We start from the raw sequence: 17908 nt of genomic DNA, 5'->3' as shown, positions 1-17908 counted from the left end.
TTAGGACGAGGGAGGGAGAGCCGCTGGTAAGTCATTCGTACTAATCATACTTTCATTGGTACGTACCATATAAAGTATAGAATCATAGGACTATTTATCACGTCAATAACATTTCATTCAAGTTTCTTAATGTCTTGCTATTGACTAGTCTTCCATCCCAATTGGCTCCATATATTTATTAATTAATGAACACCAAAGTCTATTCTTCTTCATCCATCCACGTTAAATAATCTACAAGAATACTATATATATATATGCGCACACACACTCAGTATTCGCTCTAGTTTAATACTAATTCATACAGTTTTAGATAATTTACGGCCAACTTTCTTTAAACGTAACTATTAGTAACTTTTAAAATATCTAGTTTGGAAAAAGCTACGACAACATATATAGACACATCTTGAAAATCTTATTGAGAATAAACAAACATTTATTATATAGAAAAGTATAATTAAGATAGGTTTTGAAGACCTTATCATACTTAAAAAAAGATAAATTATCATACGGCAGGATATATCGATCAATTAATGGAGAATTAGGAGATCGTACGTATGAGCTCCATCGATATATATTAATTAATTTCCTTGCTACTTCGACGTGCCTACCACTAGTGGCTAAATTCAGATCGCCGGCCGGTGAGCAGTACTCATCGTTAATTAGGTATACAACTAGCTAGCACGTATAGTACAATGTACATATATATACATGTGAGACGATGCGATTCGCCTGCTAGACAAGTTTTTATTATATACCCCTCTGTTTCGTAATGTAATATTTTCAACCATTGTTTAGATCATATGGATGGTAATAAATCTAGACATATATATAAATTATATATATTCATTAATAAATAAATTTAAATAAAATTAAAAAGTTTTATAATATGAAACGGATGTAGTATCTTAGGATTTAAAGTTGTGGTTTTTTTTGGACCTGTGTATGGGTGTATATTCGATAAGATCGGTGGTCCACTCTAGTGGGGCCGAGCTATACACTCTAACAAGTATTTAACAAGTATCTAGGTCGTTGATTTTTTTTTTACTTTTAGATATTTTAATAATAATTTTGTTACTAATATTGAAGGAAAATACTTTTACCTTACGAACCTTCTGGCTACACCAACAACACTGCCATGACAAGACAACGTTGTTACGTGGCAATAAAGTGTTTAGTACGGCAGACTTACCACTCTAGTGACACTAACGTGACAGGACAACGTTGCCACGTCAACTGGCTTATTACCATCGTTGTCTTGCAATACCACCAACACTGGCGTGCTTAAAAGGTTCATATATAAAAAATATTTTTTAATTTTTAGTAATAAAATTATTTATTAAAAAATATTAAAAATAAAAATGCCCCTAGGTCATATGGGTGAATGCATCATACGATACGGGAGATTGTTAGGTCTGAAAACAAATCTTTGGGGTCATGTAGGTTAATGTTACGGAGAGACTGTTCGTTACTTCGTTTAGTCCCATAATAGTAATAATTAGTTAAATGGAGGAGCAAAATTTAAAACGCAGGAAATGATACTTTCTCATTAAACTAGTTTTTTTAGGTTGCATGAATAGAACTTTTATATACGTATTTTTTAGCAATCTAAAAGATAAGGCTAAAATCTAAACTAAGATAAAAAAATCAAATCCTACTCAAAATTTAAGGTTAAAAAATTTAAATTTTATTTTATAAACATAAGCACGAGCGAAAAGACGAGCCGAGGGGCGACCCGCGACCGCCAAGGGCCCTAGCATAGAGAGGGCCTAATCAAATTTATATTTGGTATAGTTTTTTGTTTTTTTAAAATACATATTAATCAACACGGAACTATTTAGACGGTGATTATCTGTTGGTTAAGGTTAGTACTTGTCGGTTTTTTTGCCGTAGCAAAAAATTGAATTTTAAAGGTTAATATTAGAGTTGATTTTATGATATTAGTTTATTTTTCCACTATTGTCTTTTAAATCGTTAAGAATATAAATAAACTTTTTTAATTATAAATTATTTTTTTCTTGATTTGCTTCAATGTTTTCATTTATTTTAGTTTTTAATTCAGTGTCAATATTATTTATCAAAATTTAGAATTGAGACCATATTAGAAGTTAACTCGTAAGAGTTAACACTTGGTTTATCATGTTAATGATGTTTAGAGGATAAATAATTATATAATATGTATTACAAGTAAAACATATTTAATCTGAAGAGTCTGTGGCACCGAGTTCGTCCAAATAGGCACTACTAGCAGCAACTGGGCTGGCAGCTGGTTTGTCTCGTCAAGATGGGCCGGTCGTAAGTTCTAGAGGATCATATTCTATATACTATCTCGGTCACCGATTTTTTTATACACGTTTAACCATTCGTTTTATTTAAAAAATTTATATAATTATTAATTATTTTTATATCATTTCATTTATTGTTAAATATATTTTTATACGTATATATAGCTTTACATATTTCATAATTTTTTTAATAATCTAAATGATCAAACATATATAAAAAGTCAATTTCGCTAGATATTTACGAGCAGAGAGACAGTACACAGAAGGCAGTACAGAAGTAGTATGAGTTTCCTGTTTCCAATGGCGGCGTAGGTACATAGCCGGAAGGAATTGGTAGATGAGTAGAGTAGACGACGATCCAGGAACGCAACTAACCTCCATTCCTCCGACAACAAGTTGTCCAACTGCGGCGGCGGCGGCGGTGGCGGCGGCGATCGAGCTGACGGACTCCATCGCCGCCGGTGACATTTCGGCCTCGTTTCGTCAGACGAACCCACCACTTCCCGGTCAATATCTGGGCTGGGCTTTATCCTTACCATAGGGCCGGGGCGTCCTTTGATATCGTCTTCCAGGAATGAAAAAAGTCTAAAGGTTCCTAAATACATAAAGGGGAGTTTGTTCCGTAATATATAGAAATATGTATCTTTAAACTTATGGAATCCGTTTAAATAAGGTTTCTCGACAGTATTTACTTATTTTTTTTATCGGTTTTACTGATTCGCCGTCCGAGGAGTCCCACGTGTCAGTTTTTTTTTAAAAAAATTTCCTTCCCTTCCCTCCCTTCCTCATCTCTCTCTCTTCTCCGTCTCTTCTATATGCTTCGTCACAGCGCGGCCGGTGGGGGCGGGGACTGTGGCAGCTGGGCTAGCGGCGACGGCGGGCGGCTGGCGGCAGCCGACGCGGGGCCGACGTAGGCGGGGGCGGATTGCAAGCTGCTTCACCTTGGGGATCCTGGTGTTGCCATCGACAGGACGATCCCATTGATGTCGCCCTTGCTCAACCTGGCGTCCTCCGGAAGAGGTCGTTGTTGAGCTTGAGCTCCTCGAACCGCGCCCTGGACAACGGCTCCGACAGGTCGATGCCGTCGAACAGCGACTCGATCTCGACGCGCACCTGGTGCTGGCTGCTGAGCGCGCGCCGCGATGGAGCTTGCCCAGCGCGCGCGTCGCCGATGATGTCCCGGCCGTGCTTTCGCTGGATTAGCTTGATGAAGTAGCGTTGGTCGAAGTCCTCGCCGCCAAGGTGTGTGTCGCCGTTCGTGGCGAGGACTTCGAACACACCGTCGTCGATGGCCAGGATGATGACGTCGAACGTGCCATCGCCAATGCCGTCCTCGGTGGCCTGCCGCTGTGCGTCGTTGAAGTAGGCCGACACGGTGACGACGTCGCGGGTGACCTTCTCCCCAAGGTAGGCCTCCGCCGTCTCCTTCATCTTGATCTTGACGAGCACCATGGCGCTGATGGAAGGAGTTTTTTAGCACACGGGTGTGTACATCCGTTGCTTGCATGCCATCTAAATAGTTATAAAAAATATAAAAAATTTAACTTTAATATGAGTTATATCACTCCACCAACATGCAAGTTTAAATTTAACTTCTACAAGTTATAGCAAAAATAACAAAATAATTATGAATATGCATATACTTGGTTTTAGTTTTGTTTGTTTTTTTTACTATAACTTATAGAAGTTGAATTTAAACTTGCATGTTTGTGAAGTGATATAACTTATATTAATCTATCTTATCAATTTTTTATATATATTTTAATAACTATTTAGATGACATGCAAGAACGGGTGACGCTGATCTCCTCGAGGCCGAACAGCTGCACGACGCCGTCCTTCACATCGATGCGGACATGCGGGTTCCCGCCCTTGTCGACGACAGCGAACGGCAGCAACTTCATGTCGGGCTGCACCTCATCGTCGGTGAACTGGCAGCCGACGAGGCGCTTGGCGTCGGCCGCATCGGTCTTGCAATCCGCCCTCACCCGCGTCGGCGGCCGCCCGGCCGCCATAGCGCCCCGCCCCCGCCGGCCGCACTCTAGAGAAGCAGGGAGATCGAAGAGATGAAGAATGAGAAAGAAAGAAGAGCAAAGGAGAGAAGAGGAAAAAATTTTAAAAAAAACTGATGTATGGGACCCACCAGATGTTATGTCAGCAAAACTGGTAAAAAAATAGATTAATACTGTTGAGGGACCTTTTTAAAATGGATTATATGAATTTAAGGATATACATTTCTAGTATCGTGGTTAAGGAAAAAAAACAAACTCGTCTCGAAGTTCAAGGACATCTGGTGGACTTTTTTTTTCTCAAGGAATAATGATTTGCAAATGAAGCGTTGAGAACAACGAAACCCATGCAATATACATTAATTAATTCTTCTGTTTGACTTTGTTTTAGGCTATTGATGTGATATTCAATATGCTCAACAACGAGAAATTAGACATTATGCCACTTCTAAAAGTGGCGTCCGTCAAAATACCAACCCGCATATTGACACATTTAAAATGTCATTCGTAAGCCGGAGCAACATTTATTTTATTATTTTCACAGTTTCCACCTATTTTGTTGCCTTTTCCCACTTGGTCAGACGACAATACCCTCATCTGCCTTGTTCGATCGGCACCAACGTTTGCCCCCGACTCGGCCGCCGCCTCCTGGGTGCCGCCGACTCGGTGCAGAAACCACAAATCTGCATTGTTCAATTCGATAAAGCACTTCATTTCTTGAAAGATGAGAGAAAAAATGCACCAAGAACGGACGATTTAGAGATGATCCAAAGATTTTGTTTTTGTTGCTGACGAGATCCAAGAAGCACAGCAACGGCAGGAGCAACTCACGGTGGCCACTGGGGTTGAAAACGGTACGGAAAATCCCGACCGTACTGGCTGCCGTTTTCGTTTTGTACCGACCGTTTTAGCCGGTAACGGTAATCCTCGGAAATGGTAACAGTAACGGTAAAGTTATCCGGAAACGGTAGCGGAAACGGTAATGCATTTTTTCCGATCGTTTTGTCGAAATTTCATATTGGGCTGGAAATTTCCGAAAGTTTCCGAAAGCCCAGCTAGCCAAGTCAGTCCCAGGTTCACAGAAGATTTTAGAAAGCCCAGCCAAGTGTTGGCCCATTAGCTGTAAAGTCCAAATTGCCTAACACTAACTAATCACCGTGGGTCCATGGTCCAATACACGTATACGTGATAGGAGAGTAGGCACGATTGCAGGAGACAACGATGCTGCCGCACACCGCACATGCACTTGACGCACGACACCACACCACCACCGCGCCATCGCCGCTGCTCTGTCGGTCGCCACTGCTGCTAGCCTCAGATGGTGACCTGATTTGTCCCGTCGATCGTCTATTATACTAATTGCTGAATTTATTTCCAATTTGTTAAGTGGTACCATCAATCTATCGTAAACTATATATCATTATTTTCGACATGCATTTCCGCTTACCGACCATTATCAATATATTTCCGTTCCGGTTGTACCGTTTTCGGAATTCCGGCAACGCCGATATCGTTACCGTTTGCGTCTCTACCGTACCGTTTTCATTTTCGAACAAACAAATATAAAAATGAAAATGGAAGAGACAATTTTCCGACCGTTTTCAATCCCAGTGGCCGCCTTCGTGGGCCTCTCCCTGGCCACTCCCGGCGAGCTCCGCAGCCTCGCCGACGACCCGTCCCGTGACGCCGGGCCAGGGTTGGTGCGCTCGCTGCTGCTGGTGTTGGACGTGGTGGCCTTCTCCTCCTTCCTCTACGTCGCTGCTGCTGCTGGTGCTGGCACTCAACCGCGCCGCCGCCAGCCTCGTCTCCACCGCGCTCACCTTGTACGTCGGCACAATCTTCTACACCTTCACCCACTGATGAACTAATCCTTGTGATTTTCATGGATCCTCTGAATGGACGCCGATCTGATGAGGGTATTTTTGTCCGACCGGGTGGAGAAAGACATCAAAATCAGTCGAAATTGGGAGAATGGCAAAATAAATGTTGGCCCTGGCTTGCGAGTGGCATTTTAAATGTGTCAATATGCGGAGTGACATTTTAGCAGACGTCATTTTTTGAAGTAGCATAATGTCCAATTTCTCCTCAAACAACATGTATGCATAAAATTTAAAAATGTTTCGAGAAAATAAATGTTCTTTACTTATTTAATATTCTATACAAATATAAAGGACAATAGTATGTCGTAGCTGTGCATCTCAACAAATAATTAATGCTTCTCTCATTGAAGCAAAAAGTTTTGGGATCACCGCGGAGGCAGGAAGAAGCATGTGAGCGTTGCAGATCTATAGGCTAGAACTGGAGTAAGATGCATGATTAGCGTAGTTAACTGATCACCAAATGGAATCAAATTAATTAAGGATGTTCCTGCACTTGAGTTCAGGTAAGCTAGCGGTCAATCGTTTGTGAACAAGTAATGTTGGACGCTAATATACTCACAGAGTCACAGCTTGCTTGCTAGCCACCAAATGGAATCAAATTAATGATATAGTATTGATTAATTGATGCACCATGCATGTAAAACAAGTTGTCAACGCAGAAGCCAGGCTTGAGTTGAGATTAACTCTCTTAGTACAAGTAACTGCGCTCTATTTCAATTATGGATTTTGGATTTTCATGGACATATATTCCTAAATAATGTGTTTCCTTAAAAGAAACTCTAAACAAAAGTTTCTCATTAAATCTTTTAAAAACAATATATTCATTTATAGTAGTGAATTCATTCATTTATTTGTTTAAATAGCTAAAAAATTAGATAGTTTTTTAATCCTTTAATCCAACTATCTTAAATATCAAATCGTTTCAGAATAAACTTTAAGACCAAAATGAGTCTAAAAATATGGAAAGCTGATTAAAAGGAGACGTATAAATTAATGGAAGTGACACTGAGAGCTTCCCACGTGAACATTAGATATTTTAAAGGGCAGTTGGGTGCCACTTTGTCAAATATGTATTGGATACATCTTACAGCTGGCTCTAAAAATATTCCAAATTAGAAGGAAGACTTTAATCAAGTCTTTGAGTATATATACTCACTCCTATTTAAATTTTATTATTGTCGTAATTGACTTTTAATTTATATTCGACCTTTCGTCTTATTTAAAAATTTTATATGAATATATAAAATTATAAATCATACTTAAAATTACTGTATTAATTTTTTTCAAATCCAAAAGTCCTGTATAAAAATAATAATTATTATATAATTTATTGAATAAGATAAATGGCCAAACATATATGGAAAAGTCACGGATTAAAAAAAGCGTAGCTGTCCGTCTGAACAAATAATACTCTCATTGAAAGTTTACTCACACTTCGAAGTGAGTTGACATGCAAAGAGTTTGGATCGCCTGGAAGGCGGCAAGAAACATGAGCGATGCAGATCTCTAGGCTAAAAACTGGAGTTAATCACTCTGTCTTCAGGACCGACAGATACCTCTTGGGTGACTAACAGTAATTACATACTCATTTTCATGTCATAAGAGCTTATTTTTTCGCTTTTGTTTATGCTTATAAACCAAAATTTAAACTTTTAAGAGTAGATTTTGAGATATTTTCATCATATTTTATTTTTTATATTAACTTTTAAGAGATTTGCTCCGGTCCAACAAAAAGTACCTCGAGGTACCAAATCATTTTCAACCATTAGCTAGTTGAGTAGTATGTACACTGTTAGATCCAACAATTAAAAATGATTTGTACCGATAACTCGAGATACCTTTTATTACTTTTTGTTGGACCGGAGTAAATCTCAACTTTTAGATAGGTAAGAACATGTATATAAAAGTTGTATTCATGAATTATTTTTTATTTATAAACATGCTGTTTGGTTTGTAAAAAAAATACCCCAGTTAAGGATCTTTTGTTTTTCCGAAGATTTATTTATGAACCTATATATATTTATATACCCAAATTGATAATATCCATATAAAATCCTAAAAAAGAAAACATTTTTTAACCTAGAACGGTGGTAACTGCAGATACAGAATTGCTAAACTATACACAAACTTACATATAAATCAACTTAAAGTAGACGTGAAGAGGCTGTTACATTGTCAAAATGATGTTCCATCATGGTTGGATACGAATGAATTGCTCATCTTTCTTTGTCAGCCCATGCCATAGGTATTCTACAATTCACTCTACAGGTAGGAAAACGAATCTGATTATTTATTTGTGTCTAATTCAATTGATCATATTTATTTATACTACTACATGCAGAACTCTAAATCAATAGCCGATATTCTTATGACGGCGATAATATGGTAACAGAATAGTACCACCCATCTCCATCACGTACACACACATCATTTCAATTGTATATTGACAGTCAACTTGTGTTTGGAGTTCTTTATATACCACGAGCCACCGGCCGCAAGGAATTCGTTCATCATCTGAAAGCCTCTTGTTCTCTCCCCTTTGTTATCTTCTCTGCTAGCTTACTCTCAAGGCCAGCAATGGCCACCGGAGGCAACACCGTGGAGAGTAAGCTACCAGCGGAACTGCCATTAGACTTTTTGAAGAAAATTACTAATGACTTCTCCGACGAGCGGCTACTTGGTACAGGTGCATTCGGATCAGTGTATAAGGTATGATTTTCCATATTTTTTTTCTGTCTATTCAAAGATCGCAACCCCTTTTTTTTCTCTGATTATGCTTATAAGCACCAACTTTAAATTTAGAGTAGATTTCAAGATTTTTATCGTAATTTATTTGTCAGCTTTGGTTTTTAGATTGCTAACACGTATTTAAAAATTTTATTTATAATTTATTTTTTATTTATAAATATATCGTTTGGTTTTTCACTTAATAAGCCAAACAATCACCCGCAAAAGAGCTTTTGATACAAAACGATGCTAATATACATAAACTGTGAGGTTACACAGGGGATTTTGGAAGACGGCGGAGTGATTGCTGTGAAGAGACTCGGAGAAAATTCACCTGTGCCTTCTGAAAAAATATTTGCGAATGAGGTTCAAAATATGATGGTGCTGAAGAATGAAAATATTGTAAAGATGGTTGGATTCTGCCGTGAAACACACAAAAAACTTGTGACAATCGGCAACAGACATATTAATGCAAATATCACTGAAACTGTACTCTGCTATGAATATTTTCAGAAGGGAAGCCTTGACAAGCATATTTTTGGTGCGTAATAAATTTGGTACCTGACCTTTTTTTCCCATTTTTTCCATCCTGTATGCCTTAAATATTTAATTATTTTGGGTTATGATATGGTTGGGCATAAGCTCCTCTAATCTTTACACCGATGTAATTAATGCCTCGCAAGAAAAGATGACGTTGCATATTTTTGTCAACAGAAGAATATGCTTTTATTTTGCTGGAGAGTGGAGATTGTTCATCTGCCGGCATATTTTTTTGTCTTTGTTAATGAGAGAAAAAAAGTAACACAAAAAATTCATTATCTTAGGTCAATTGTATAATTCTATCATTTGTTATATCAGATGAATCGACTACCGTTGATTGGGAAGTACGCTTCAAAATAATCAAAGGGATTAGCAAGGGTTTACAGTTTCTACACAACTTGCCTAGACCCCTTCGTCATTTGGGTCTGAAGCCTCAAAATATATTGTTGGATGATAACATGGCGCCCAAAATCGCGGATTTTGGGTTCTCCAGAATCTTTGATCAAGGTCAAACCCGAATGAAGACAGGAAGCGTCGTGGGAACTGTGTAAGCTTCTCTCTGATTGTCCTTAACAAAGCATCTTAATTTACCAAATTTTATGCGGTAAAAGCTTGGTATCTAAACACCCATATATCAGATTTTATGCTAAAAGTTTTGGTATCTCTAGATATTTTGTGGAAGACAATCAATAAAATTTCTCCGGCTAGTAGCTTACTCATAAATTACGTGACAAATTAATTTAACTCTTTTATGTCAATGCCATAGTGGATACATGGCCCCAGAGTATATGTATCATGGTGAAATCTCAAACCGGTCGGACATATACAGTTTAGGCCTAATAATATTGGAGATCACAACGAGAGAGAAGAATAGTTCCAGCACTGACCAGAAGCATGCGAGGGAATATATTCAAGGAGTAAGAAAAAATATCATGTTAAGATTTGAAGATTGTAGTTTGGAAGATTCTGTTACGACTAAAATTTATATGTACTAATACAAAGGAGCATAATTTCAATTTATATGTAGGTCACAGAAAATTGGAACCTGGAGCAAATAATGGTCAAGTACCCCGAGTTAGATGCAGATGGCATCTCTCAAGTGGAAAACTGCATCAGGATTGGTCTACAATGTGTGGACATTGATCAGGAGAGCAGACCTACCATTAATGAAATTGTCAACATGCTCAATTCATGAATGGGGTGGTTCACAAGATATCATTATATTAATCATTACTCTTAAGGTGCTCCTTCTTACCTCCTTATGCCATTTTCTAAATAAAAGTTGCATTTGTATGTCTTAATTAATTTGGGGAAACCAAGAAGTGAATGGAAAACAAACGTGCTGCCTTTGGCAAATGTAGTCATGCATGGCTGAAATTAAGGCTGAAAATTTAAATTTTAACTTATAAGCAGAAGCGAAAAGATAAAGGGGTGAAAGATTGACGATGTAAAAAATAATATTAGTATGGACAACGCTTCAGTGCATATTACCTGTAGTGTAATACTTGCCAGTAGAACTAATCTCGTCCATTAATTTAAAAGGGTATTTTCGTACTTTGATTAATATTTGATTTGTATTTATTATTTTTTTATCACATTATGCACGGATAAAAAAAGCCCAGCAAGGCCCACTTACTATCCCAGTAAAAAAGACGATATTGCCCTCTCAAAATTCTACTACATCTAAAATTATTAGTAGTATAATTTAATCACAACCGTCCAACAAAATTAGATCAGCGGTCTAGATTAAATTATACTACAAGTAATATGCACCAGAGTCGGCCCCTATTAGTATATTCACGGTAAAACCAAGTATCATACCATTTAACTTTGGAGAAACCTAAATGTTACTCCCTTCGTTTCAGGTTATAAGACTTTATGAGTTCGTCTAATTTATCCATCTATCTATGTATATATTTTATATATTTATTAAGATTTATTAACATATAAATAAATCTAGATATGTCCAGAAAGTCTTATACTCCCTCCGTTTCACAATGTAAGACTTTTTAGTCTTATCTAGATTCATATAGATGCTAATGAATCTAGACATATATATAAATTATATACATTTATCAATTAATAAATTTAGACAAGACTAAAATGTCTTACAATATAAAACAAAGGTAATAATATAAAACGGAGAGAATACTACGGATTGTATGACCGACGGAGGGAGGGAGGATTCAGTGCCAGCATCACATCTTTATACTTGGACTTACGCTGAGATGCTCTGTGGAATTTCAGGTCTCATCTACGGGTATTGTCATGAAACATTGCTGCGAAGGAGACAAGTCCAAGATGAAATAAAAACAAGCTCCATTATTGTTACCGCAGCTTTGGTTATTTTTAGAATAAGCTCCTTGCCATGTGATTGTTGAAACATTGAAATTTCATTTCGTTTGGAGAGTCCTACTACGGATATTTCCTTTTTAGACATTGGTGTTTTTGCTCCTGATGTGAAGTATAATTCTGGTTTTACCTTTTTTAAAACTTAAATGATTTTGGGCTCATTTTGGATCCCGTAACACTATTTGTTCCTCTTTTTTTTATGCCGTTTACTGGATGTGAGATAAATGAATTGAAATAAAGTGTTGACCGTTAGCATTTTAATGTCAGTTAAGACTCAATCCCATCACCCTTACATATATGGAAGTTCGACCTAAAAATAATAAGGCATGTTTAATGATAGAGCGCATTGTAAGCTTTATCTCAAGTCACGTAAGTAAAAAGAGTCTATTTTATAATAATACGTACAAAGGTAGAGTCAGGTATGGTTTCTTCATTAATGCAATAAAATATTTTATTACGATATTTTTCTTTTTATACACACTCATGCAAGAAAGTTTACTTTAATAAATCCTAAGAGTCGACTCTAAACCGTTGTCATGCGTGACAACAGCTTTTCTCTCTTCTTTCCTCTCTTTCCTCCACGTCACCAAATTTACTTATGTGGTGATTGAGAGAGTCAGCTAATAAGTACTTTTGTATGTGCCCTGATTAAGGAAAGAATTCAAATGCGAGATATCCATATATTTATGGATAGAAAGAGTCCGAAAATAACTTCCTCTCTTGATGGTAAGATGGGCATGACACATTAGTTGTCCAAAATTAAGTAAAACTGTTGGTAGCATGTTAGTTCTGGGCTATGAAGTGAAGCCATCGATATAAAATGTATCAGTTGTAGCATGAGGTGAATATGAGCCATCTAATATATCACATCTAACGGTTCACATGGAGTTGATATTGCGTCTGTTAGATAGCAGTGTAGTAGTAGGATATCATTAGAAAAATTCCTATGCTATTGTTGTAAATAATTAGTTAATGAAGGGTATTCTCTGTTAACCCATCCGGCCAAAATAGACACATCAAGAATAGAGAGCACTCGCACAAAGGGGAATAGGGGATGGCTAGGGGTCTAGGGCGGCATGAGATCACCACTCGATAACGACAATTTGAATGACGTAGAAGAATACAACTGGCGCAATGATGAGATCATCACCCGGTGGCGATGAGGGATGTGGCCAACATGATGAGGACGAATGTGGCCAACGTCGATACCGAGACTCTATATAGCAGTTAATTCATCAGATAGTTTTTTAATCCCTCAATATTCTTAGCTATCTCAAACGTCAAATCGTTTTAGAACAAATTTTAAGACCAAATTGAGTCCAGAGGTATGGGAACCTCACATCATAAATGTGTTGACGCCAAATCAATCTGTTGATCTGGCGTGCTGAATACATACGAAGGTCTGGAAGTCTTTGCGTCGCTCCAGTGTAGGACCTAAATCTTAGTGAGGTGTGGGCCTGTCAGTCAGATTGATCCTGCAACTGATAAGATGAATAATAAAAGAAGATAATCTCGGCTATCGAGCCGATGGATATTTTAGAACCCGACCAATCGATGTAGCCGCGCTTAGCCCATGGGTTAAACAATCGGCTTTTGGAGACTTGGATCGGATGAAAGTTTACAAATGTACTCAAATAGTTAAATAAACAATGTATCCTTTGTTCCGATTGGCCAAAACTAACTTGCATGTAATCCTTATAAGTCGATACAACAATTAAATAACTACTGACTAAAATAAAGTCGATTGGTGTAGAATTAATGTAGTAAAGCAATTAACTATTCCATTGATATAAATACAATGAATATAAAGACTCACAAGGATCATTGTCTATAACCAATTGATGATCAACTAAAATCTATAAAATATCTAGCCTAACTTACTAGGAATAATCTTAGAAGATCGGACCGAACCGAGGCAATTCAAGATTACACTTAGCAATGTTAGACAAGATGCTGAACAGATCAAAATTGCCATCAAGCTGATGAGCGGATGACAGAATATCAGCCCAAACCAAGGAAGTCGTGATCTAGACAATACGATTGCCGAGGTCGGCGGAATGTACGACTTACCCCTTCACCGGAGATCGAAGCGATACAAGCCATGTCAGGTGGCAAGTTTTGCCGGTGATGAAACCTCGGTAGAGAGGATGATGAAGCGTCGAGAGTAATTTTTTATTGATCTAAGAGATGATTTACGAGAACCCCAGGTATACATATTTATACCTATACGTAAATACTAGTTCATATCGGACAAGACACATGTTTGCTAAATATAAAAGAAAACCTAGTCCTAATAGGACACTAGACTTAGTCTTAATCAAATACAACATATATTCCTAAATACAAAAGGGAAGATAGTCCTAACCGGATACGAGACAGAACTTTCTAAAGATTAAGGAAAATTACTAAATCTCACCTAATTAATAACTAGAATTAAACTGTTATATCACGGTCTTCACGATTCATTCTTTAACTTAGACTTTTCTAGATAAGCTTTCTATCAGTTGACTGTGCTTCTCCTTAACCGAATGTACTTAAAAAATCTTACCAAATTTACACGTTAGCACATTGGACTTAAATAGACATGTAAAAAGAAATGACACTGAAAGCTGTCCACGTGACCGTACATTAAATATTTTAAGGAGCAGTAGGGTACCACTTTGTTAAATATGTATTGGATAAATTAAGCGTACAACTGGCTCTCAAGATATTCCAAATTAGAAGGAAGACTTTGTTGAGCAAGTCTCTTTAAGTATATATTTCGTAGCTGTCCATCTCAACAAATAATGCTTTCTCATTGGAAAATTGCCCATGCTTCGAAGTTGGTTGCCTGCAAAGTATATACTCCCTCTATCACTAATATTTAACGCTATCGACTTTTTTATATGCGTTTAACTATTCGTCTTACTCATTTTTTTAAAAAATATGTAAAGCTATATATATGCACAAAAGTATATTTAACCATAAATAAAATGATATAAAAATAATTAATAATTATGTAATTTTTTAATACGACAAATAGTTAAACATGGATAAAAAAGACAACGACGTCAAGGTAAGGAGGCACGCACACTCTCCCCTCTCCCCTAAAAACGCACGCACGCAAACCCCTCTATGAGCACCTCCGAAGACTGGCCGCCGAAGTCACCATGGGCGCTTCGTTGTCGATGGGCACGTCGACTCCCACTGAAAGCACAAAGCCGTAGAAGACCTCAGATGCTACTGAGTCATTTGTAACCACTAGGCTATAGACTCTTTCGCGTGCGCATACATCATTTCAATTGTATATTGATAGTCAACTCGTGTGTGATAGGTTTGGAGTTCTTTATATACCACGAGCCATCGGGCGAAAGGAATTCATTCATCTGAAAGCCTCTACTTCTCTCCCCTTGTTATCTTCCATGGAGAGTAAGCTACCACAGGAACTACCATTAGACTTTTTGAAGAAAATTACTAATGATTTCTCCGAGGAGCGGCTAATTGGTACAGGTCCAGTCGGATCAGTGTATAAGGTATGATTTTCCATGACATTTTCTGCCTGTTCAACGATTACAGCCCCAATCATTTCGCTTCTGGTTATTCTTATAAGCATCATAAACTTAAATTTAGATTAGATTTTGAGTTTTTTATCGTAATTTATTTGTCAGCTTTGTCTTTTAAATCGCTAAGAAAAACATATGTAAAAATTTTATTCACAAATTATTTTTTATTTATAAATATTTTGTTTGGTTTTTTTCTTTGAACAAGCTAAACAATCACACCGCGAGAAGATTTTGATACAAAACGATACTAATATACATGAACTGGGAGGTTACACAGGGGATTTTGGAAGATGGCAGAGTGATTGCTGTGAAGAGACTCGGAGAAGATTCACCTGTGCCTTCTGAATAAGTATTTGCGAATGAGGTTCAAAATATTATGGTTTTGAAGAACGAAAATATTGTCAAGTTGGTGGGATTCTGCCGAGAAGAAAGAAAAGTAATGGTGAAAAGCAACAGCAGATTTATTATTCAACCTATCACTGAAACTGTACTCTGCTATGAATATTTTCAGAAGGGAAGCCTTGACAAGCATATTTTTGGTATGTATTTTATAAAGTAGCTCTTGCTTTTTCCTAATAGTCTGGAATAATCTAGATTTGGTTTAAACAAGTGATATTAATATAATTCATAAGAAATCTATGATATTTCGTAATATATTTCTATAGCACAGCAGAGGTATTTTGCTAGTATAACATAGAAACTTGGTAGTACATAACTTTACACTAAAAAGAATTGAGCATTTTTCCAATTCTTGAGTAGGTTTCACGAGATACCAATGTTTTCTATGTAAAATTAGAAACCTTTTAGTACCTTAATACTAGAAGGTATCAAATTTTATATAGAAAACAATGGTACATCTTAATACCTTGTTAAGGATGGTAAAATAAATAATGTATAAAAATATATATCTTACCAATTTGTAGAAAGCATAGACAGAGTGCTGGGCCGAGAGCTGGTTGAGATGCAACACGCGGTACGGATGCCCCACAGACAAGCATGCGACCTCGAAGTTGGGCGTGGACACGATAATGGCGCTGCCATTGTTGTCCCTATTGCTGGGGAAGAACTTGGTGATAGCATTCCACTCCTCCATGGTGGACAGGTCTGATGATTATAGTATGATATAAATAGGTGAGTGATATTTGTTATAAATCCGAGTACATTATTAATAATTCTGGTATCTTATTTAGTAGCAAATAATACTATAGCTATCATGCTTTTCATGATCACACGGTTAGTTATTTGTGTTACTCTTGCTAATAATCTCTAATGTACTGCTCTTTACGAGTTACTCATGCTAAATTATATTTCATAATTAAGCACTTTGTATTTAAAAATAATACTTTAAACGCTATTCTTTTATAATGTATTATCGAACATATTATGATACCGTAGCGTTAGGTCAGACACATTACTAGTTGTTAGTAGTTAGCATATCTTCCTATCATTTACAAATTTGTTTGATTTGGACATATATTGTTTTAGAAACAGTTCAGCATATTTTCTTATTTAAGAGCCTAATTTGCCATGTTGAGATGTTTAGAGTTGAGAGGTTTTCTTAATGTAGTTTACAGAAGGATTATATACGTGTTTTGAGCAATCTAAAATTAAATATAAAAAAATAAATTAAAATAAAAAACTCTAAATTTAAATTTTAAATTTTAAATTTTTGCTTATAGACATAAGCGAAAAGATAAGACCCTTATTGTTAAGCATTTGCTTTTAAATAAGAAATAACACAAATATGAAAAATTCACATAAGTTGGTTATATGCCATTTTACATATTATCTACTGTATACCAACAAAATATTCATTCAAGAGCTCGTGGTTCAAATATTGAGAAATTAAATATTCCACTTGAAGACTTGATACGAATTCAAAACTTACGAGACAGAGTACTATTCAAATTCATCACGAACCACCGAATCGCCTTCGAGACTTCTCTACGCTTCTTCCTCGCGTCACGCTGCCGCCGTCTCGCCATGGTAAGCTCCACCTCCTCCTCCTGCTCCTCCTCGTGCTAACCTTACCAGAGATCGTTTGTTTAGTTGGATTTTTTTCGCAGTCGGTGACGCTGCACACGAACCTGGGGGACATAAAGTGCGAGGTGTTCTGCGACCAGGCTTCCCGGACGGCGGAGAACTTCCTGGCGCTGTGCGCGAGCGGATACTACGATGGCACTATCTTCCACCGCAACATCAAGGGGTTCATGATCCAGGGCGGCGACCCGACGGGCACGGGGAAGGGCGGCGCGTCCATATGGGGGAAGAAGTTTGCCGACGAGTTCCGGGAGTCGCTCAAGCACAACGCGAGGGGGATCATGTCGATGGCGAACAGCGGGCCCAACACCAACGGCAGCCAGTTCTTCATCACCTACGCCAAGCAGCCGCACCTCAACGGCCACTACACCGTCTTCGCCAAGGTCATCCATGGCTTCGAGGTGCTCGACCTCATGGAGAAGGCGCAGACCGGCGCCGCCGACCGTCCCCTCGCTGAGATCCGCCTCAACCGCGTCACCGTCCACGCCAACCCTCTCGCCAACTAATCTAGACACTTCTTCTTCTTCTGTAATCTCA

General features: G+C 37.6%; 2 protein-coding genes and 1 long non-coding RNA gene across 4 annotated transcripts; all 3 read left to right on the top strand.

The window, feature by feature from the left end:
* Nucleotides 1-8698: 8698 nt before the first annotated feature.
* LOC102707686 (putative receptor-like protein kinase At4g00960) lies at nt 8699-11895 on the top strand. 2 transcript variants are annotated; one of them, XM_006656385.1, is made up of 6 exons: nt 8699-8879; nt 9177-9438; nt 9756-9984; nt 10267-10354; nt 10465-10678; nt 11685-11895. In XM_006656385.1, the coding sequence occupies exons 1-5, from the start codon at nt 8748-8750 to the stop codon at nt 10630-10632; spliced, it is 879 nt and encodes a 292-aa protein (XP_006656448.1). In that variant the 5' UTR covers nt 8699-8747; the 3' UTR covers nt 10633-10678; nt 11685-11895. The 2 variants fall into 2 exon arrangements, with proteins under 2 accessions (XP_006656448.1, XP_006656447.1); XM_006656384.1 differs by having other exon boundaries at nt 10204-10354.
* A 3278-nt stretch (nt 11896-15173) lies between these two features.
* LOC102707500 lies at nt 15174-16483 on the top strand. Its single transcript, XR_423632.1, has 3 exons — nt 15174-15301; nt 15609-15870; nt 16255-16483. It is a non-coding gene; the product is annotated as an uncharacterized LOC102707500 (long non-coding RNA).
* A 657-nt stretch (nt 16484-17140) lies between these two features.
* Nucleotides 17141-17908, top strand: LOC102704901 (peptidyl-prolyl cis-trans isomerase CYP18-1-like). The gene is made up of 2 exons (XM_015838530.2): nt 17141-17317; nt 17398-17908. Exons 1-2 carry the CDS (start codon nt 17315-17317, stop codon nt 17875-17877), a joined length of 483 nt encoding a protein of 160 aa, XP_015694016.1. The 5' UTR covers nt 17141-17314; the 3' UTR covers nt 17878-17908.

This window comes from Oryza brachyantha, chromosome 6, assembly GCF_000231095.2.
Source record: "Oryza brachyantha chromosome 6, ObraRS2, whole genome shotgun sequence".
Lineage (NCBI taxonomy): Eukaryota > Viridiplantae > Streptophyta > Magnoliopsida > Poales > Poaceae > Oryza > Oryza brachyantha.
Note: the sequence above shows the minus strand (reverse complement) of the source record. Positions and strands in the feature narration are given on the sequence as shown.

Coding starts and splice junctions, on each gene's coding strand:
- LOC102707686 (XM_006656384.1), top strand. CDS start 8,748: ATGGCCACCGGAGGCAACACCGTGGAGAGTAAGCTACCAGCGGAACTG. Junction 9,439..9,755: donor CCTTGACAAGCATATTTTTG/GTGCGTAATAAA, acceptor TTGTTATATCAG/ATGAATCGACTACCGTTGAT. Junction 10,355..10,464: donor CGAGGGAATATATTCAAGGA/GTAAGAAAAAAT, acceptor ATTTATATGTAG/GTCACAGAAAATTGGAACCT.